Source organism: Carettochelys insculpta, chromosome 21, assembly GCF_033958435.1.
Source record: "Carettochelys insculpta isolate YL-2023 chromosome 21, ASM3395843v1, whole genome shotgun sequence".
NCBI lineage: Eukaryota > Metazoa > Chordata > Testudines > Carettochelyidae > Carettochelys > Carettochelys insculpta.
The window spans coordinates 19,272,757-19,294,220 of NC_134157.1; the positions used below are offsets into that span (position 1 = coordinate 19,272,757).

General features: G+C 56.6%; 2 protein-coding genes across 3 annotated transcripts; both read left to right on the forward strand.

Moving 5' to 3' along the window:
- The first annotated feature begins 2,420 nt into the window (after window positions 1-2,420).
- DNLZ (DNL-type zinc finger) lies at window positions 2,421-4,734 on the forward strand. Its single transcript, XM_075015167.1, has 3 exons — window positions 2,421-2,661; window positions 3,887-4,026; window positions 4,503-4,734. Exons 1-3 carry the CDS (start codon window positions 2,449-2,451, stop codon window positions 4,651-4,653), a joined length of 504 nt encoding a protein of 167 aa, XP_074871268.1. The 5' UTR covers window positions 2,421-2,448; the 3' UTR covers window positions 4,654-4,734.
- A 3,700-nt stretch (window positions 4,735-8,434) lies between these two features.
- On the forward strand, window positions 8,435-21,454 carry LOC142023822 (uncharacterized). 2 transcript variants are annotated; one of them, XM_075015165.1, is made up of 11 exons: window positions 8,435-8,610; window positions 10,568-10,736; window positions 11,483-11,647; window positions 12,618-12,821; window positions 13,174-13,300; window positions 13,758-13,953; window positions 14,078-14,182; window positions 15,009-15,111; window positions 16,135-16,277; window positions 19,364-19,598; window positions 20,646-21,454. In XM_075015165.1, the coding sequence occupies exons 1-11, from the start codon at window positions 8,602-8,604 to the stop codon at window positions 20,741-20,743; spliced, it is 1,554 nt and encodes a 517-aa protein (XP_074871266.1). In that variant the 5' UTR covers window positions 8,435-8,601; the 3' UTR covers window positions 20,744-21,454. The 2 variants fall into 2 exon arrangements, with proteins under 2 accessions (XP_074871266.1, XP_074871267.1); XM_075015166.1 differs by having other exon boundaries at window positions 13,758-13,914.
- Window positions 21,455-21,464: the final 10 nt, after the last annotated feature.

A 21,464-nucleotide genomic window follows, 5' to 3' on the forward strand; every position in this document is an offset into this window, starting at 1 on the left:
AGGCCTAAGTAGTACGCTAAAAATGGAAAACATGTTAAAAGTTGTTGCTGTGTCAACAACACACAATAGTTAGCTATGAAGAACCCTCTATGTCCTTATCCAAGCTACTGCCTTAAGAAAATTTTCCTTATAATTCCTGCTCCCACCCCAAAAAATGAGACAATGGAGTAATAATTAATGCCTCGATCTCTTTGTTGCCTGCCCCAACAGCCCCTTATATTTGTTTGTTGCTTTGAGTGCTGAAGGTGCATTCAGATCCTATTTCCTTCCAGGCCCATGAGAACTAGCAATTCACTGGTAGGTAGATTTTAAGAATAAAATCTAAGGACTCAGACCTCTTGAAAAAACACCAAGCATAGTGGGAAAGGCAGCAGGGTTTAGCTCCAGTTGTGTGAGCATGCCCCTGTTGGAGCTCTGTTGAGGTGTCTCATGGTTGGGTACTGCAACAGAAAGGCCTGAACCGGAAAACCAACCACATCTAACCCTAGAAATGTGCAAAGGGCCCAGCAGCATCAGTGAATACAAAAGCAAGTACACTGTAGCATAGGTTTGACCAGAAAAAATGTAACCCCACTGCACTGACTAGCATTTTCAAAACACATCCTGTGTCATTCTGTGCAGCACTTCTGAGTCTCTGTGTAATTTAAAAAGAGCCTGACTGCATTCACAATGACTCCAAGTGCTGGTTTGGACAGGTAGATGTCCAATGCTAAAAGGGTAAAGTGGGAAAATTCTCTTCTTACACATTACCAGCTCTCTTGCCAATCTGCAACTGGGTCTCTTCAGAAGCAAAAGGTAGTAAGTTTTTATTTTTCTAGCCATGTTCGGACGGGTTGCTAAGGTCTCTTGCAAGTGAGACCGTATTGGGTTGGCTTCCTGCCTCTGAAAAGAGATGAATAAGGCTGGGACTTTTCACCTTGGAAAAGAGATGACGAGGGTGGGGAGATAACAGACTTCCATAAAATCATGACTGGTGTTGGAAAAGTAGATACAACGAGAAGTCCTGTGGCACCTTATAGACTAACAGATGTTTTGGAGCATAAGCTTTTGTAGGCAAAGACCCCCTTTGTCAGATGCAATTTCCACATCAGAAGAAGTGGGTCTTCCCCACGAATGCTCATCACCTCATAAATTATTTTGTTAGTCTTTAATGTGCTACATGACTGCTTTTAGGGTTACAAACAAAAATACAGCCTTGAATAAATTAATTGAGGAAAAGTCCACCAATGGCTACTAACCAAGATGTGCAGAAGCTGGAAATAGGCAACATGGGATGGATTGCTTGATTACCTGCTCTGTTCATTCCCTCTGGGGCACCTGGCACTGGCCACTGTCAGATCAGATCCTGGGCTAGGTGGATTAGTGTGAGCCAGGATAGCTATTCTTACATTTAGGGGTAAATAGTCCTCAGCGCCAAAGGGGTATCTGTGGAAAGCCTGGGTCCTTGCTCTGCATGGACAGAGCAGTGAGCCATCATGCCCCTGTCAACTAGCAATGGCATCCTTTCAATTTGCATGGTGACAGTGGGGCAGGTGAGTTCCTCAGTAGCATAGCCCTGCTGATGGGGGGCAGAACACTAGGACAGGGGTTCTCGACCTGGAGCTCAGGACCCCTCAGGGGGTCATGAAGTTACTACATGGGGGGTTGAAAGCTGTCATCCTAAGCCCTGCTTTGCTGCTGGCATTCATAACGGAGTTGAATAAATGAAGGGGTTTTAATGTTTAAGGGAGATGGGGTGCACGCAGAGGCTTGCTCTGCGGAAGGGGACACCAGTACCCAATTTTGAGAACCACTGCACTAGAGTGGGTGCAGAGCACTGATGCCCCAAACAGAAAGGGAGGTTGGGGGAGGGGTCGGAGGATCCCCTCTGTGAGACTGCTTTGGGGGAATGGGGAATTTGTACTGTGCAGAGGAGCTAAAGGCAAGAGGGGGAGGACCCCCTGCAGCCCAGTGGTGGAGGGCAGGTCCTGGTGTAACACACTGAGTGTGGGGGGCAGGGAAGGGATCCCCTGGGTATGATTTTGGGGCGCTGGCACAAGGCTCCCCCAGGCACCAGCTCAGTGACGTTGGGGAGGGGGCCCAGCTTCTGATCTTGCAAGTGGGAAAGGCGCACACCCCATATCCCGGTGGGATGGGGGGCAGGAGCGGCTCCCCAGTACCCTGGTGCCGGGGGGGGCAGGAGGGGGTCCTCCCTTTGCTATGGGGGCAGGAGGGGGTCCCCTGCATCCTGGCGCCTGGGGCTAAGGGGGGTTCTCCCTATCCCGGGGGTGGGTGGCGGGAGGGGGCAAAGCCCATATCCCGGGGGGAGGAGGGATTCCCCTGTATCCAGCGGGAGGAGTCTGCTGCCCCCCCCGCCCCGGCCCGGCGGGCTGCCAGGCTCTCTGCCCACACCCAAGATGGCTGCGCGGGCCTCAGCGGCCGCCCCATCCGGGCCTCGCGGCGGGCGGGATGCTGCGGGCCGGGCGGAGGCTGGGGCAGCTCGGTGCCCGTCTGGGCTCGGTGCGGGGATGGGTCCCGCCGCCCCGGCCCGGGGCTCTGGCAGCTCCCCGCCCCCGCTGTCCGGGCCCGGCTTGGCCTCGCTGGCTCAGCAGCGCACCCGGGCCGGGCGGCGCCGTGGGGCGGGTGGAGACCACGCACTACGGGCTGGTGTTCACCTGCCAGGTGGGGCCGGCGGAGCGCCGGGGGGAGGGGCAGTTGGGGGGCTGAGATGGAGGGGGCAGAGGGGCAGTTGGGGGGCTGGGATGGAGGGGAAGCAGAGTGGGGAGCCAGGGGCTGGGTACCTGGGTTGTGGGGCAGTGTGTGGATGGGTGCGGAGGGGAGACCCTGAGGAAGGGGAGCAAGCGAGGGTTTGGGGTGCAGGGGTGTTGGGGGACCCTGGGAAGGGGGCAGCTGGGTGCCAGGGTTAGCTTGGGGCTTGGGGGCAGGGGAGTGGCTGCAGGGTAGCCCTGGGCTCACTACCCTTATCTTTTTGTTTTGGTAGGATAGAGACTAGCAGGGCCATTGAGCTCTCTGTTACTTTTGGAGGCTGTTTCTGTTGTGGTTTGGGGCCGGGGGTGGTGGGGTTGCCGCGTGCTTTCAAATGAGGAGACCATTAATCCTCCTAAGGAGTGTTTTGTGATCTGTTCTGGCCCTGGGACCTTATCAAGGCCTCAAGTCCTATTACAAAAGGGAAGGAGAGGCCAGTGCCACTAGGGTTTCTTCCCCCTCTCATCTCTTCTTTTAGTATTAATAAATACAAAGCTTGTGTTTCATTTAATCCCTTAAAAGTTTTGCTGAAATCTAATGCACAAGAAGTTGCATTGGATGAATATTTTTAATCAGTTTTGGTGTTTTTAGTTCATAATAATGTTTTGCTTTATTTGCCATCTGTTTTCACATAGTAAAATTCATACCTTTAACTCAGATCCAAAATAAACTTAAAATAGGGAGCTGGTTTCCCTGTGGTTTAAAAACACACACTAGCACAATCCAAGCTACTGAAACAGTGAAGAATATCAGGCTTGACAACTGATTTGTTTTATAGTTTGCATTTAGGAATGCAAACCAGTGTTGTTTTAAAATTCTTCTTTCTGCAAGAGGGTGAGGAAAGATCAATATGCCTGAGAAATCAGAATATATTTGTGACAATGTGCTTTCCATGGCCTCAGACTCAAATGGCACAGGAAGGTAGCATCATTTGAGTAGCAAACTGTGGAGAACCACGTTGTGGGGCCGCATGACCAATTTAGTTGAAGAAATGTTACAAATGGGATTGAGAAACAAGTCTCTTTTATTAAGGAAAACAGTGTCTCTGATTTTGTTGGGTTTGTTAGCTGTGTCTTGTTACAAAATAAAGATAAAAACTCTGAGCATCTTGGTTATGAAATTAACTTTGTTCGCCTTTTAGGTCTGCAAAACGCGATCAGCAAAAACAATTTCCAAGCTGGCATATCATAACGGAGTGGTGATAGTGACATGTCCTGGTTGCAAGAATCACCACGTCATAGCAGATAACCTGGGATGGTTTTCGGATTTGGAGGGGAAAAGGTAACTGTGTCAGTAACAGCCACTCTTCTTCCTCATCTCTCTCTTATCCCAAACGGTCATCAAAATACATGCCAATCCTCTTTAGCTGATACACTGGAGCTCTGCTTCTTGTAGGCTTTCTAAGTGGTGTTTTACATGCTGCAGGTGAGTTATTGCTGTGGGGATAATCTCTAACTCAGCTAACTTTCTGAAGCAGGGAAAAAGACTCCACTCCCATGGCTGAGTTTTCTGATGCCTTGCAGAGGGGTGGTGTAAATAGTGGAATTGCCCAGCCGAGTCCCACTATGTGAGATGTGACCAGATCTGCTCCATGGTCACCTGAACTAGCTCTCATGTGTGGAAACGTTACATTCCTCTTCAGAACTTGAATCCCCACTAGTGGGGAAAACGGAGTGCATTTGAGCCCCCCTAAGCCTCAGTTGCAAAGTCTCATGGACAATGGCAATGCTGCTAATGGGGTTTAACTTGTAATTCAGGAACATAGAGGAAATCCTAGCAGCCAAAGCGGAGAAAGTGAGACGTGTGGTTGGCGAGGACGCCTTGGAATTGCTCCTGGAGAGGACTGCAGAGACGGAGGAAGAAAGTGGGGAAAGATCCTGGGAGTCTGGAGACAAGGGAGCAAGCTGATCAACAGAGTTCCCCTTGCTCTGTGCTTGGCCGAGGAGGACTTCACCATTTCTCAACCCTTTTCAACTTCTTTTTTTTTTTTTAAATAAATTTAGGATGAAGGAAGCCTTGGTATCTGATTTAATCCTGTCTTTGCACTGTGTAGCTTCACCTTTGACTAATCACATGGGAGTGTTTTATAGCTGGGATCTTCATGTCCTCACTGTTTCATGTGCTGGTGATTTTAAAACTAGCTTCATTTCTGAAAGTGGTGCTAGAAGTCCTGCTTGCTTCTCTTGTTCCAAACCTGGAACCAGTTGGTCTTTGTTAGCATGTTTGGGTCCAGAGGGGGGAAACATGACAGTGAGTTTTCAGCAGCCTTTCACTATTCTCTTCTGTTTGCATATTGTATATCTCATCAGCTGGTGTAAGTCAGCCTGGCTGATGGGAGACAGAGGTTGACTCATATCGGCTGAGGAGCTAGGCTCTTAACAAATTTGAGCTTGCAAAGCCAGTGAGATTCTGTAACACATAAGTATGCGCCTCGGCTTTTCTTACTGCTTAGAGTGGTGGCTCTTCTGCCTCTTGATTTCTTTATTGTGTCCACTGATAACTTTGGGCAGCTTGTTAAATCATCTGGCAAGGATGGCTGGTCCTTGGGACACAATTGCTCTAAGGGTCAATGTTTGGTCTGGTGAATGCAGGCCCTGGCTTGGGTTGTTTGGCTATAATTAGCCAACAAGGATTTTGCACCCTTCCTGCCAAGGGGCTGCTGCAGTCAGGCTGGAGAACCCTACTGTGTTTTCCTCATATTTAGTCCAGCCACAGGAAGCAGCAAATAGGTGAGTGATAAAGTGGGGGTGGGTTCTGCTTTACAGGCTCTAGAACTAGTTATTCCCCTTAGTTCTTCACCATTCCTTTTCGGGGGCCAGATGGCTGCTCAAACAGGCTAGAGGAATGAGGTCTAGTCATCCACAAGATCTCTGCTGAAGTCTACACCAGCCATGATGGAAGTTGTCAGAAAGTAGTTGCACCATCCTGGACACAACCAGCTTTCATCCTCTTTTAATCCCTCTGCCATGAGCACTGCTTTCAAGGTGTCTTGAACACAAGTGACCCTGAATTCTAATTTGGACTCTGCTACAGTTCGTACATGGTGTTGGTCAGATCACTTCACCTTTCCACCTCAGCTGTCCCATGGTGCAGAATGGTGGTTATGAACCTAATTTTGTGCTTCTTAGAGGTGTTCTGAGGATTGAAGTTTGTAAAGTGCTGAGATATGTGCTCAATCTGAAGTGTGTTCCTGGAGCTACTTGCCTAGCACTATTGCGGTGTTTATTAACTTCATTATGAGCTGTTCTAATCAACCACAATAACAACTAAAAGGCTAGTGAGATGACCTACTAAACAATGTTTTTCAGCGACTCCTCTTGCAGCAGAATGATCACATCAGATTGTACTTGCACAAGAGGGATGGGAGCTCTCTATTCCTGGGAAAGAAAACTGAACAATCCCTGAGGTGGAGTGGTCTTGCTGAGCTACAGTAGGAAGAACCTGAATCTGTGTGTGTACTTAACATCTTTTTAGCCTCTTAAAAGACCTTGCCATAGTATGTGAGCACCCGTCCTAACAAATTAACTTAATGCCATTCGTCTGAAGTTCTCATAGAACTTCACAAATGTTTAATTTAGCTGCAGAAGGGCTCTGGCTGGAAGGATAACAACATCTGACTCACAGATAAGCCCAGATTGGTTACTTGGCTCCACCGCAGCAAGACGTCCACAGAGCTAGAATTTACAATGGCAGCTCTTCAAGGATGACAGTGCTGTTGTGTGTGCCGGGGGGGGGGGGGGTGGCATACACGCTGCAGATCCTGTGCTTGAATGAGCTGTTCTGTGGTGGCCAGCACATGAGCCACATGTGCCTGTTTGGCTGGTTGAGTGTGGCTAGTTGGCTTGAGCAATAATATTTTCAGGATAATGTGGGTACTTCGCTATAGCAGGAGTCACTACTGCTTCATCACTGGTTGGACACCATGGCTAGGGTCTACTACTATATGAATACTAACTAGAAATGGAGGGTCCTGCATCTCAGACCCTTTCTCTGCCCAGTAGACGCAGCCCATTGTGGATACAGGCCAGCACTGTCTCAGGAGAGAGCTAATTCCCACCTCCCTGCATTCTGCAGGCAGGGGTGAAGGGGGGTAGTTGCCCCCAGGCCTGCTGTTGGCAGTGGCGACAGCCAGTGCTCTGGGCCTTTTTGAAGTGCCGAGGCAGCACAGGTCTGTGGCTGAAAGAGTGGGGCAGGAGGCAGCGCCATCATCCAGTCACTGCAGATTGCTCTGGTCCCTGCCCCTTCTGCCCTTGGCCCCGCCTCTTCCGGGGCACGTAGCTGAGCCGTGCTCCTGCCCTGCCCCGGAGCTGGTGGTGGCTGTTGGCCATGCTGGTCTCAGCACAGTGCATGTGCTCTGAGTCTATTGCAACAGGTGCTTTAGAAATGATGGTTTTCTGTACCTCTCCTTGGGTGCTGTGAGCTGAGTGCTGGCTAGGGGAGTCATGAACTCACCGACTGAGCTTTGAGATCTCTCTTACCTATTGGCCTATATGCTAATTAAGGACAATGTGGTCACGTGGCTCGATGGGCCATGGGAATGCTGTAGGAACCCACTATTTCAATTATACTCAACCTAAGGTAACAATACGGTGGAGAAGAGTGAGGGGGTGCCGAGGACTCAAAGTCAATGGAGGTTGAATACCTGTGGAAAAACTGCCACATGTTGTTTATTATGTAGTTAGAGACCAGGACTCTGCTGTGCTAGGAGCTGTACAAATGCAGAACAAAAGGCTGCTCCCTGCCTGGAAGGGCTTACTCCTGCTGGATTTGAATGGCCTATTCTAAGAGCACCCTGGGAGGGGATGTATTTATTTACATGACAGAGAAGTAGAGGGGGAAAAAAATCCGGCGGTGCCAGAAGCAAAACTGCAGAAAAGCCTGAATGGGCATCTTGGTTGCTATTATATGTTTTGCTTTTCTCTCTGCTCTCCTCACTGCTTATGTGAATAAAACGTGGCACCAGTGTTCCCCGTAAGCTAGGCGCTTGAGCTGGGGAGAGATTAAAATGCTGCCAAGCTGATTAGCAGAGTGCCCACAGCCGGCTTTCTTGTTTCTACTGGTGGTGCCCATCTGCTCATGCAAAATTTATTCTGCACATGGATGGAAAAGATTAGGGGAAACATTGGTAGGCACCTTGCATCTTCATAGGCAACAAATGTTTGCTTTGCGCCTATGGCGTACGAAGTTGATCTGTGTTTTGTTAGAGGAGACGGCGGCCGCCCAATGTTATGCAGTGAGTCAGTGGGCTTGCCTAACCACTAGGCAATACTTCTGTAAAATAATGGTTTTAAATAGGTTACAACTTCCAGCCCTTACAGAACACGTTACAGTGTTCAAAGCAGTTTCGAAGGCTTGAGACTTAAGTCAGTGCAGCCATCAAAAGCTGATTTACTAATTGCGGCCCCCACATTTAGGGATTAAATGCTGCAGCCTTGAAACCTGCGCTGAGAGGCCTGCGGGCGGGGAAGGAGCGGCTCAGATGTCTGGCTTCGGAGGCTGCCGTGTTAGTCTGTTTCGGCAAAGCCAAGGAGCAGTTCGGTGGCACCTTTAAAAACTAAACATTTAACAGTTTATCCCATCATAAAAATGGCTTGTCAGTCCTCAAGGTGCCACCGGCCTCCTCGCCGCTTCCCTTGGCTGCACTCGTGTCAGAGGTTCGCTCCCTGCAGCTGTGCTCCTGCCCCTTTAACCCTGGCTCTGCCCCTTGCAGCAGGGAAGGCAGAGCTTGAGCTGGGAGAATTTGCAGCTGCTGCTCCTGCTGCGGGGCTGTGCTGTGCGGGGCCGGGGGCAGGAGCCAGCGTTGCTCCCTCCTCAGAGGAAGCTCCCCTGCCCCCTGCGCCGCAGAGGCGGGCTCAGATGGCTGAGGTAGGTGCAAAGGCCCCTGGGAGGAGGGAACCAGCCTGCCCCTCCGGGCCGGCTTCGCTCCATGTTCTCCTTGCTAGCAAGGAGGAAGCCTGGGGGCCGCCAAGGCTGCTGGGAATTGTAGTTTGCGGGAGGCTGCGTGGAGGCGTGTTGGCTGACACGTGCGGGGCGGGGCTGGCTGACCTTGCCTCTGGATCTGCAGAAGGCTGCGGGGAGTTGGGGGCTAGCTGAGCCCTTGTGCCAGGGGAGGTGGGGGTGTGCCTGCGTTTTGGGGATCCACGGTTGCTTTAGAGCAGCGGTTCACAACATGTTCACTAGTGCGGCCTCCAGTCACCTCCCAAACCATTTGCAGACCCCCCTCCGAAGCCACGTCCAGCCACTCTGGACGCTGCATTAAAGAAAAGGAGCCACAGCCTAGCTTTTCAGCCAGCCATTCAGAACATTATTGGAAGAGATTTAATTAAAAATTAAGTGATGGGAACTTTGCAGTTTGTTTAAACTCATTTTCTGTGATAATTTTTATTTATCGGTTATTTTTTTCATGGAGACCCTGGAATACGCTCACAGACCCCCAGGAATCTGCAGACCCCAGCTTGGGAACCACTGTGCTAGAACATTGGTTCTCAAACTGTGGGTCAGGACCCCTGGGGGGTCTCAACTATCCCATTTAATGGGCTCGCCAGGGCGGCTGACTCTAGACTGGCTGGGACTTGGGGGTAAAGCCCAGCTCGCACTCCCGCCACTCAACGCTGAAGGCCTCAAGCCTTGGGGGCTCCCCAGGCAGCAGGGTTTGGGCTACAGCTTTGACCCTGCCCCCCACCTGAGCTGGTGGGGCTCAAGCATTGGCCTCCCTTCCTGGGGCGGTGTAGTAATTGTGAACCTTGTGGGACAGGGACTCTTGCCCTAAGCCTACACAATGCCTATTGTACTAAGTTCCGTATACACATACGGCGACAAAGTCTGTTCACTTGGACTCTTAGTCCTAAGAGATTCAACGGATGGCTTTGTGCAAGCACACAGATGCCATTATGTCCCCATAACACAGGGAGTTGTGTTCAGGGCTTGTGTGACCAATCACAGGGAGCCAGGACTTCCTGAGTTCTCATCCTCACTCTGCTGCTAAAATCCCTCTTGCACTCTGGGCAAGTCATTTTCCCCGGCTCCGTGCCTCAGTTTCCCCTTTCCCAAACCTATAGAGAACACTGACCAACTTTCCAAGATGGTTCTGTGGATCCCACACCCATAAACTGTGATGTAAGGGCCACGCCGGAGCCAAGCCTCAGCCAGATCCATCGGTCTGACTGAACAAACGCTTCCCGACTTCAGGAGAGCGTGAACTTCTATCCAGACTGGGCCCAGCGATAATGATTAGCTGAAGGAAGCAATAAACAGGGTCGGCAGTGCTGGTGCTCTACACAGCCCAGCCCCTGCCCCTCTCTCCAGGGTATGGGGTGAGGGGCTGCTCTGCAGGGGGGTGAGGGAGCTGAAGCTGTGGGGAAAGGAGTTGCCAACTCTCCTGGACCAGACAGACTGGTCACCGTTTACTGCAGTGATGTCTGGTCTGCCTGGTCTGGGAGAATTGGCAACCTGGAGCATGGCCAGGAGGGAGGAGGAGCAGCGGGTGGTGATACAGCCCTCCAGAGAGTTGTGGTGCTTTTTAGGGGAACGTGCTGCTTCTCTCCCACTGCAGTTCTGGGGATGGGGCTGCTGGACTGATGCTGAGGCAGGGACGGATGGGGAACGAGGCTGGGAACTGCCAGGCTGGCACTGAGCGGCCAGAGGTGGTGGTGGGAGCTGCTGGACTAGTGCTGAGCTGGGGGGTGGCTGGGGGATGTGGGCAGCTGGAGTCCATGATTTGTTGCAACTTGGCAGCTCCCATTTCATGGTGCCCCACATGCTGTGTTTTGCGTACGGGCATGGCTGGCCCTGGCAATTGAACTGCAGTCTGTGCTGTGCCCAGGAGCTCCCCAGTGCTGTGGGTGTCGGCCGAAGGCGCGGAAGAGTGAGGAAGAAAAGAAACTTTTCTCCAGATGTGGAAATTGTGCCAAGTGGGAGAAAGGCGCGCGGGGGGCAGCCCACGGCTGGGCGAGGGCAGGCCAGGCGGGTTGAAGGAGCAGCTGTCCTGAGAGGTAAGTACGCCAGGGGCTAGCGGGTAGAAAAGGTGGTGAAGGAGCATTGTGCAAATGATGCTAGAAGTGCCAAGTTTCTTGTATTGGTCTCTGAAGTGTCTGGTGGCGGCGGCTGCTGGACCAGATCGAGCCTGGCTCTGATGCAGTCTGGGGACTCGAGGGCTTCTCTACCCCCGGCGTGAGCAAACGTTGGGCCCCACTTTTTATCCCTGCAATTAGCAGGGCCCCCAGCCTGTCTAATGTCATCCAAACCGATGGAAATATTGGTTATGTTCATGTGGAAAAAAAAAACCCCTTTGGGTGTGTAAGAAAATAAGACTAGAGCATGTAAACCCATTAGGAATCGGTCTGTCAGTGTGAGCCCACAGACACAGAAGCAGTCACACACTTCAACATTTTTAACAGGATGGATGAGCTGGAGACCCAGCAGCTGATCGTGCTGCCCCGTCCTTACGACATTTCATGTGCCCCTCAGCAGCTTATCAGCGTCCCCAGCAAATACACTTCGCTTTCTGCCTCTCCTGCTGAGGGATCTCTGTCCTTGTGCTCTTGCCCGCCCTTCAACTCCCAGGGCGGCTTAAACGCAGGGCCTTCGTTAGACAGGGTGCGTGGCGGCCCATGTGAGGAGATGGGGGGGCTGTGGGTCAGGGGGCGAGGCTGCATGGGAGAACGTGGTGGGCAGGCAGTTGGTTGCAGTGTTGGGAAACGCGGTTCCCTTCTCACGCTTATTGTGGGCCTTGCTCCAGATACCGGGCGAGGAGGCGGATTCTGCTGCGACCTCTGCAGCTCTCCTTACGTCATCGACCCCAGCCGCAGAGGCAACCAGCCGAAGACCTCCAGCTCTCGGCCTTCTCCACGCCACGGCTGGGATCCCAGCACCGGCCAGGCGCTGACGCTCTGCAACGCATGCGGTGAGGGAACGTGTCATTCTGTGGTCCACGGGGGGGCTGAGCTGTGCGTCACCCGCTGGCCGTACCTCAGTTCAGAATCCAGCCTTGCCCTGTGTTCAGCCAGCGCTGCCATCCTGCCCCCTGCTGGAGAAACGCAAGCTGTGCCAGGATCGAGCCATCCAGCCACCGGGGTGGGGATCTCGGCCTGTGCAGACGATCCGCGTGTGGGGCCCAATTCTGCTCCCACTGAAAGTCAGAGGCAAAATTCCCCGTAAGAGAGGTTTGGGTCCTGATGATCTTCTCCCAAAGTCTGATCTCGGGTTAAGTCTAGATTGGAGCCTCTGAGCGCTGTCCAGGCCCCATGGGCTGACCTCTGGTTATCTTTGAACATCTCATCCTGCCCGCCCCAGTGGTGCCGTCCGCCTTTGCCTCCATCAGCTGCCCCGTAGGAGATCCAGGAACAAAATGAGCCACCTGCAAAATGAGGTTTCCATGCAAACAGGCTCTGACTCAAACCCTTCACTCCGTCCCTCGGCTCGTCTCTGCCTGGAACGGTCCCAGGAGCAGGGCTGCCTCTGTTTTTTGACATCCATGGGCGGAATAACTATTGCTGCACTGAGGCATGTGCGGATGTGCACCACCCATAGAAACACAGGCTGCTGGCTGTGGGAGGCTGTGGACGCTCCGCTCATCAGCTGAATCTCTCGCCCAAACACTCAGCTTACATGGAGCGCTGCCCAGGAGACTAGTGGTTGTGGCTGGACCCAGAGCGACACGGCCAATGTCCATGGTGCTGTAGAACTGGTCTAACCGAAGCGTCTTTGTAGCTTCCTCGCAGTGAATGGGAGGTGGACGGCTGGGAGCGACTGGCCATTTCTGGGTGTTACTGCGATCAGGGCCCCCCTGCGGCAGCAGCGCCGGGTGGAAATATTGCAGCTCGCCCTTTGTATCTGCACTAACGACTGGCTCTCTCTTCTCCGGTTCCCCCTAGGTCTGGCGCTAGGCAGGCCTCGGAGTGCTCCGAAGCCCACCAAGGCTCCTGGGGCGGCCGAGCGGAAGCAGCATGAGGAGCAGCTGCAGGCATTCGGACAGTCCATGGTGGAGCTGGTCGGGGATGAGGATGGGAGGAAGCTCTGCTGTCCTGCCTATGCCAGGAAGCCCTGCCTCTGCCTCCAGAATTATCTCAGTGCCCCCGGTGGGTGGCCAGGAACCAGCCAGGGGCCTTCCTGTAATGTAACAGCACCATGCAGGCCGGAGATCTGCATTTGCGCGCTGCTGGAGTCGGTGGGGTGGAGGGTGACAACCGGCGAGCGCAGAGCATGCTAGGGACAGGGACGGGACACGCTAGTTAGTGCACCGGGAGCTACTCAGACTCTCTGAATGCAGCCGTGAGCTCGGTGCCCTGTGCAGACAACAAGACCGTTGTTCTGCAGTCACCTTAGGGAGGGAGCTGTACAGTGCGGCTTAGGAGAAGGGGAAGGGCTGGGTCACTCCTGCCACTGGGCCAAGGGGTGCCCAGATGTGCTGACTTGCTGCTCTCATGGCAGGGCCGTGCGAGAGTGAGAGCCAGACACGAGCCCTGGAGCTCCTGAGGCTGCTGCGGGAATCCAAGCAGCTGAAAGCCATGAAGTTCTGCAGCAACGGGGCCGGCCAGGCAGCAGGGGAGTCCAGCAGGCAAGGCAAGGGGGCAGAGCTGGTGGGGAGTGACGGCATAAGCTGCACGTCCCAGAGGGGAGAGGTAGCAGGCATAGGCAGAGGCTTCCACAGGCAGGGCTCTCCTCAGGGACACGCCAGTGGCCATGGACGAGAGCTTGGGCTCACACAACTGATCCCTCTCCGTCCAGAGAGAGATCTACAGGGAAGGGATTTGGGGGGATGACATCCCGTTTTCTCAGGTGTCTCCAGGCTGCCGGAGACCCCTGGTGCTGTGCCGGCTTGCAGCCAGCCGAGCTGGGTTTTCAGAGGCTCTGTTGTCCAGTGGTTAGAGCAGGGCCCCAGCCCTGGGATTTCTCAGTTCTTTTCAGTGTAGAATTTTTCTGGGACAAGGGCTGTCACTGCCTTCCCCAGCAGTGAAGTGGGGGGCGGGGACCCTGCGCCAAAGGCACCGCGCTGTCCTGTTGGTTTCCTCCAGGAGACGCGGCCAGCGGAGGACTCCAGCCTTTGAGGACTTTGTCCTGAGGCACCGGCGAGCGTTGCGCGAAGAGCTGAAGCTGTGCGAGAGAGCCACGCAAAGGATTCTGGGATACTCGAACAACTTCCTGCATAAGAAACTCGAAACTAGCCGTGAGGTACCTGGAAACACCAGTGGCGCCTGCCTGCCCCTACGGGTGGGTCCCGGAGCCGGGGGGCAGCGTGGCGCTGAGGGGGGGAGGGGGTGTTCCAGGCAGTGGGGGCGGGGGGGAGTTACAGCTCGGCGGGGACCGGCTGGTGATCATCTGGTGCTCCCTGCAGAGGCCCGCCAGGGTTGAGCGGAAGAAGGGGAAAGGAGCCCTGGGCCTCCTCAAACCCATCCCGGAGCTGGCCAAAGAGAAGTGCTGTGCGGACAACTGCACTGTGGTAATATGGCGCCCCCAGACGGCGGGGGAGGGGTGTGGAGTGATGGCTCGCGGGAGCGGTAATGCCCCACGGCGCCCCCAAACGGCAGGGGAGGGGGTGTGGAGTGGCAGCTCGCAGGAGTGGTAATGCCCCACGGGGCCCCCAGACGGCGGGGGAGGGGTGTGGAGTGATGGCTCGCGGGAGCGGTAATGCCCCACGGCGCCCCCAAACGGCGGGGGAGGGGGTGTGGAGTGGCAGCTCGCAGGAGTGGTAATGCCCCACGGGGCCCCCAGACGGCGGGGGAGGGGGTGTGGAGTGGCGGCTCGCGGGAGCGGTAATGCCCCATGGCGCCCCCAGATGGCGGGGGATGGGGTTTGGAGTGGCGGCTCATGGGCGCGGTTAGGCAGATGACACCAAGATTTTTCCACGTCTGCCCCCGACACTGTGGTGTGAGGGGACCCAGCGAAGGCTGCGGGGGGAACGAAAAGCTGGAGCTCCTGGGGGCTAATCCTATGTCTGCTTCTGATTCACTGTGTGACTCTGGGCAAGTTACTGAAGCTTTGTGCCTCAGTTTCCCTGTCCAGTCTCCAGAGCCGTCTTCCTTTCCCTAGCCTGGGTTTGGGTCTGGCCATGTGGGTTAGTCTCTCTCTTGTTCCTCCCCCTGCCTGGGTTCCTTTCCCAGCGCGGCAATGGATGCAGTGCAGAATTTGTTCGGGGCCAGTACTGTCCCCTGTCGGTTTCCAGGATTGCAGAGGGGGGCTGGGGCCCTGATCCTCTGGAGAGGAACAGGGGGCAGGTGTGCAGCATACAAGTTTTCTGTGCACTGTCTCATTTGGTTCCATCTCAGATGGCCCGCACCTACGGCCGGCTGTTGCAGCAGTGGCGGGATCGCGCGTCAAGGAGCCAGTTGGAGGCTCGCCGAGTCCTGGCCGAAATGCTGACGCCCTCAGGTGAGTTGGGAGCGTGCCGTGTCCCTCGGGGGGATCGCACAAGCCTGCCACGGCCCACATGACACCACGTACCCCCCAGAGAAGCAGCTGGACTGGCAGATCTGCACGCGGGCGGACGTAACCATCAGGGGTGTGTGCAGAAGGGAATTCACATGCGCAGACGTTTGTGTGCACAGCCACGGCAGCTCCACGTGCAAGGGCAGGTGTAACCCTCCCACCTAAGTGTGGTTCCCTCTCTCGTGTAGTGGCACCCAGGCCACTTTCCCAGAGAAGGAACGAGTCTCCTGTGCCGCTGCGGGTCCGCGAGGGTACTGCAGGGCGTCCGCGGAAGAAGCAAGAGAAATAAAAATGATCACGGAAAGGAAGCTTTCAATACACCGCAAATCGGTTATTTTTAAACGAAGTCTCTTCCAATAACGGTATTAACGGCTGTCCGAAATCTAGGCTGCGGTTTCCTCTGTCGTGTAAGGAAGTGCCTGGAGCGGCTGGACTTGGCTTTGATGGGGCTCCGGGAGAGGTTTGGGGGTGATTGGGGGCCCGCACCAGTGCAAAGGTCGGGAACCACGTGGGCCCCGGTCGCTGCCCCCTGTTGGTTGCAGGCTGCTCTCTTTGCCGCTCTCCTGTAACAGCTGTGGCCAGCAAAGGAGTTAAAAGCCCCCAGGATGCTCCTGAGGATTCTCTGGGAGTCTCTGGCTGTAGTCTGGCTCTCCTACCGACGGGTGGAGTGTCAATGGTGTGGGCAGGGCAATGAAACGCTCCCAGCAGCCAGGGAAGGACAAAGCCCCCTTGAGCCCTGCCAAGAAAACACGCCCAGCAGCTGCTGTTGGTGGAAGGCAGATCCCTGCAGCTCTTGTCCTTTTGGGGTCGGCTGCAAAGCCCAGCCATGTCCCTTGAGTGGGGCCTGGAGCAGACCCCTTACGCTGGGGCGTGTCTCCTGGCTGTTCCACCCTCCGCCGTGGTGCACGCAGGCGTGAGACAAAGCCCTTTGCCCCCATCACCCTGTGCTCTCCTGTTTGCCTGCAGGGGGCTGTAGGTGCAACTGTTACCGCTTCATATCCTGGGTGACAGGCTCCAGCCCCAGCACCATTAGCAAGGTGAACAAGCAGATGAAGAGGACGGGGGGAGACCGCGAGCCCCCTCCCCACGGACTCAAGCAGCAGAGGAAGGTTGGTACTAAAGGACTCTCCCGCGCGCTTCTCACCCCACCAAATTTCTCCTTTGGCTCCATATTTTGCAGCATGTGCATTTATTGCTGCATTTTGCTAATTGCTCACGTAAAGGCCCTTGTGTGGAGGAAGGGGGGCTGCGCTGGCTTGGCTCCTGCCATCTTAACAGGAGTGGGGAGGTTTAAACGTGCGATTAGCTCTCCCTGCCAGCAGGTGTAACCTAGGCAGCCAGAGCACCAGCATGGGATGAGACCCACATTTGTGCGTCAGGGTTGTACTGACAGTCTCTGGGGTTGGAAGGGGACTGGCTGCCTTCACCCCCAGGCTGTCACTGACTGGCCAGGAGGACGTGTGTGAAGCATCAGCTGAAGGTCGCTGCCAGCCAGGAGTGGTCCGTTGGGTCGTAAACTCCATGGCCAGGGCCCTGCCTTTCCGTTGTCTGTGTCCAGCCCCTTGCACAGTAAGGCTCCTCCCTGAGCCCGTCCTGTGACAACAGGATGTCATGCGAGTCCCTGGGCCTCTGCTGTAAGAGCAAATCAACCTCTTTACTGGTTCCTTTCCCCATGAGCGCAGAAGCGGCAGGGGCAGGACTCTCAAAGAGCCCTTGGGCTACACCCACACTGCTGCGGAAGATGCTGTTTTTAAGGGTGTGCCTCTCCTGGGGACTGTCAGGCACATCCTATTCAGAGAGGCTGAGCAACCAGCCCTGGTCCCACCTGGTGAGCTAACGGCGGTGGGGTGGGTATCTGGGGCCAAAGCTGTGACAGGAGGGAGGCCGTGTCTGGGGGTTTTGTGAGAGGAGCCATGTGAGGTTGGGGCTGTGGCACCCCAAACAGACCAGGGCAGCGGTACGGCCCAGAGGACCCAGGCTCATTGTTCTGTACCGTATCTGCTCCCCTAACCTCCTGGCTTCCTGCCCCATCCCATCGTGTAGGAGAACCCCAAGCTGCTCAAGGAGGGGTCTGCCCCATCGCCGGCTTCCTGCTCCACGGCTGCGTCCCACAAGCTGTCCCCAGTCCCACTCTGTGGAGCAGCCGCAGCTGGAGAGCTGCTGCCCTCCGCAGCCAGGGGGAGTGCAGGGCTGGTTTGGTGGCGGGGGGATGACACGCTGCTGCTGGGCAGTGCCGTGAAGGGTGACCACCGCTGTCCCTCCCACTCAAAGCGTGGCCCGGCCTGGCGGGAGCCCTGGAGCCAGAGGTTGCAGGGCTGTGGAGGGAGCAGCGCAGGCAACTCCATGGGGGAGCCTGGCCCAGTGCTGGATGGGCCCTGTGGCTCCGCGGAGAGCCCTTTGTGCTGATACCGCCTGCTCAGCCCCAGGCCTGGGGTCCAGGCGTGGCTGCTGGAGCGGCTTGTCCGTCTGTCTGGCCTCTGGCTTCCGAGAAATGGAAAGGACCTCGTGGGGTCATCACACCCACACCCATGGGCTGAGTCACCCTATGCCCTCTGCTCCCGACGGGTTTGTCCAGCTTGTTCCTAACCCGGCCCCCGAGGACAGGGATTTCCAGCCTCCCTGAGAAGTCTGCTCCGAAGCCCTGCGAGGGAGGTTTTTCCTAATCTCCCTTGCTGCCGATCAAGCCCATAATTCCCTGTCCTACCTGTGTCGCAAAGAGAGACCTGGTCAGCGCTGTCTTCTTCGTCACACCCCTCAGCACTGGGGCGGGCTCCCCTCAGCCACCCGTCTTGAGACTGAATGCGACCTCCCACTGCTGGGCTCGTTTGCCCTCCAGTCCCTGGGGCGGTGCAGATGAACAGCTCTGTGTGATGTTTGTGCATGTCTGCCTGGGCTCTGCTGAGCAAACCCTGCCCCCGCCATCCTCGCAGTCTTGGTTAGTGGTGTTTAAGTAGGGCCCAGGTGAGATTGCCCCTTGTCTCCAGTCCCTGGTGCGAGGTGCTGTACAGAGTTCACCACTGCACTGAAGAACTTGCTGTATAAAAAGAGGGGGAGAGGCTGGAAGTGCTTTTATCCCTGGGGAAACTGAGGCACGTAGCTCACCTGAGTTGCCCAGCATCACGCAGGGAGTGTGTTGCACCACCTGGAATGGGCCCCAGAGTCCCAGAGAGTGCTTTGTCCAAGCCCCCAAACAGGGACCTGGCTGACAGAAAGGTTAAGGAAGTGGGAAAAGAAATCGGCTTCCGAGGCTCTGCCCCAGGCAGTAGGTGGCATGGCCCCAGTGTGCCCCACTGCTGTGACAGCCTGGTGACCTTAGATGGTCCTGCCTGTCAGGTGGCAGGCTGTTGCCCTGCCCCCATCGCAGGCTGTGCTGGCTATAGCTTCGTCTCCGTGCTGTGCCGTGCATGCGTGTGTGTGTGTGTGTGTGCGCGCGTGAGTGCGAGTGTGCACGCACACGATTATCTCACCTTGTAGCAGAAGCTGGCGGGCGCAGTGTCCTGCACCAGCTGCCCTCTTCAGCCCCCTGCCCCACACAGCCCAGTGCCCCTCAGCTGCTGTAAATCAGTGTAGCGCAAAAGTCAGTGGGGCAGCGTTGATGCACTTGGCCCAGACTCGCCAGTGCATTGGCGAGGGCCAGGCTGAGTGTGCAGAGCCAAGCCAGGACACAGGGCCAGCAACGCCCGGGTCAGCTCAGCAGCAGATGCACAGACCTGGAGGGTAGCACACAAACCCACTGGCCTGGCCCTCTGTCGCTGGCAGGACAAGCGTTAGCCTTAGCGTGCTGGTAACGGCGTCCTGCCTCCCCTGCAACTGGGCTGCAGGCGCCAGGTGCGGCCGGCTTCTATCCAGGGTGATGAGCGTGAGCCCTGCTCGTGTGTGAGGCGAGCCAGGCTCCTGGGCCAGTCGGGGCTGCGGTAAGGTGTGTAATGGGCAGAGCATGGCCGCACGCAGGCTGAGACACGCCTTGAGTGTGGCAGGTGAGAGGCACTAGGGATCGGCATGCAGCCCTCCTGGAAGACCTGATTTACCCAGCAGGTGTCAGCACGGCAGAGCCCGCCAAGAAGCCGGCCAGGGTGGCCCAGGACACGCTGACAGGTGCATGGGGCATGTGCCTGCCTTAGCCTCTGGAGGGGCTTTGCAGCACCCTGGTAACTTTCCCTAGCGACTGATGGCGCTTTTCTCTCCCGCCCCTTAGCTTGAGCAGCCACATTGCCAGGGCCTTGGCTACGCGAGCGAGCCGGCCATCTTTGCGCAGCCTTCGCCCCTGGCCCAGCCTCCTGCGCCGGACCCTGGGTGCCGTCCTGCCCACCAGCCATCGCAGAGGCCCGGGGAGCTGTGGCAAGGCCCAGAGCTGCAGCCTGCTTTGATCCTGATGGGGCCCAACGAATGCGCTGGTGCAGGATCCGTCTGCCCCAGGGGCTGCATTGCAGGTGCGTTGGGGCTGGTGCAGGGTCGGGAGTGTCCTGACATTGATGGCTGCATGGCAGGCCTGGGGCGGGGGGGGGGGGGGGGGGGGGGGGGGGGGCGGCGCGCTCCCAGCAGGAGAGGTCATGCACCACACCACCAATGCCATCCAAGCGCACTGCTCCCAGCCCGGGGGGGGCCTGGGCAGGGCTGAGAGGCACCTCTGATAGCTCTTCAGCAAACGCAGGGACAATAAGGGTGGGCTCCTCCCATGCAACTGTGAGGGGAAGGGCCCCTTGGCGTGCCTGTGTCCCCTGCACCTTCAGCTGGGGTGGAGGATGGGACAGCCAGACAACAGCAGGTCAGGCTAGGGAATGAGGGGTGGTGTGGGGGTGGAGCTGGCACACGGCCCCTGCTCAGGAGAACAGCCGGCAGTGGCTCATTCAGGGTGCAGAGGTACGAAGGGATCTCGGACAAGGCCCCGCGCCGGCTGCCCTGGGGCCCCCGCTCCCTAAATGCCAGCCTGGGTGCGGCCGGCTCTCCTCCGCCCTAGCTGCACAATGGCACTGCAAGCCACGTCGCCCTGGCTGCACCGCCGAGCGCCCCTGCCCTGTTCGTCAGAGCAGGTCTGTCCTCACCTGCCTGCTCTCATCCACCCCTTGGCTGGTCTGGTGCACGGTGCCAGGCCGGCGCGGCACGGCGCTCTGCCCTAGCAGCAGTGGGATTGCCTGGGGCGGCCTGTGCTCCGTAAGGCTTTGGGGTGCGAGGGCTGTTACTAGTTGGAGCCTGCTGGCACGGCAGGGTGGTGGTCTGGGGCCGCTTTCCCCTCACTCCCAGCTGGTGCTTTGTGACACCAGCCTCAGCCCTTTCCCTGCCACCCCCGCTCACTCCCGGTGCGCTGCTTGGAAGGGGACTTTATGTGCTGGAGGAAGCCCCTTTAAAGGGCTTGGATTCCCCAGCACAGCTACTAGGAGGGTGAGGGGGAGTCTGTTTATTGCCTAGTATCTGGGAGGGGCCTCTCCCAGCACCAGGCTCCTCAGGAATTGCTCCCGTTGGGTGACTTCACTCCCTAGGTGCTGGAGACCCGAGGTGCTCGCCCCACCCAGCAGGAGCGGCTGAGACTCGACAGCTGGTAACAGCCTTCCTGAGCTTCCCTGCCACCGCTCGTTAGCGTTTCTGGTGGCAGCCCGGCTCCATCCAACAGGCTGCACCCAATTCTGCTCGTTATGGGCGCTGGCTGATCAGCCGGGGCGGCTGATGGTGCGGGGGGGAGAGAGCCCCGTCCCCCGCGAGCCCAGGGGAGTGAGAGGCCGGGACCTGGGTGGAAGCCAGGCCTGGGGGACCAGTCTGCCAGTGCAGACAGCACACCTCAAATCCCCACTTCCCTTAGCCCCATCACTCCCTGGTTAGCCTCAGTGCAGCCCAGCCCTGCCCAGACTCCTGCTACAGAGCCAGCCTGCCCATGCCATTTGCCCCTTGGCCTCGCAGAAGGGCACCCTCCCTCTGCTGCCCCTGGTTCTGTGCTGGGCATGGGCGCAGCCTTTGCCTTTCGCTGCAGTTCCAGGCTGGTGACCCACTTCCTTGAGACTGTGCACGATGGACCCTCTGCCAGGCCACCCTACCCGCTCCCACCCTTTCCAAAGCTCTGGGCCTGGCCAGCACCCTCCGCTTGTGACGTTTCTCTCTGCTCGGCCAGCCCCTTCCCCTGCAGCCATCCTGCAGGGCTTGCCCCTGACCTGGGCCATAGCTGGGCACGCTGTAAGGCCTGGCCCTTGTCTGACCGCAGGCTCAGCTTGTTTCTCTGCAGCTGGCCCTCTCCCTGGGGATCCTCAGCAGCCTCCAGCCGCCTTGTTAGCCATACATGAGGCTGCTGCTACCCCGCGGGCCCCCCC

Coding starts and splice junctions, on each gene's coding strand:
- DNLZ (XM_075015167.1), top strand. CDS start 2,449: ATGCTGCGGGCCGGGCGGAGGCTGGGGCAGCTCGGTGCCCGTCTGGGC. Junction 2,662..3,886: donor GGCTGGTGTTCACCTGCCAG/GTGGGGCCGGCG, acceptor TTCGCCTTTTAG/GTCTGCAAAACGCGATCAGC. Junction 4,027..4,502: donor TCGGATTTGGAGGGGAAAAG/GTAACTGTGTCA, acceptor CTTGTAATTCAG/GAACATAGAGGAAATCCTAG.
- LOC142023822 (XM_075015165.1), top strand. Junction 16,278..19,363: donor GACTCAAGCAGCAGAGGAAG/GTTGGTACTAAA, acceptor CCCGCCCCTTAG/CTTGAGCAGCCACATTGCCA. Junction 19,599..20,645: donor CCCCAGGGGCTGCATTGCAG/GTGCGTTGGGGC, acceptor TTCACTCCCTAG/GTGCTGGAGACCCGAGGTGC.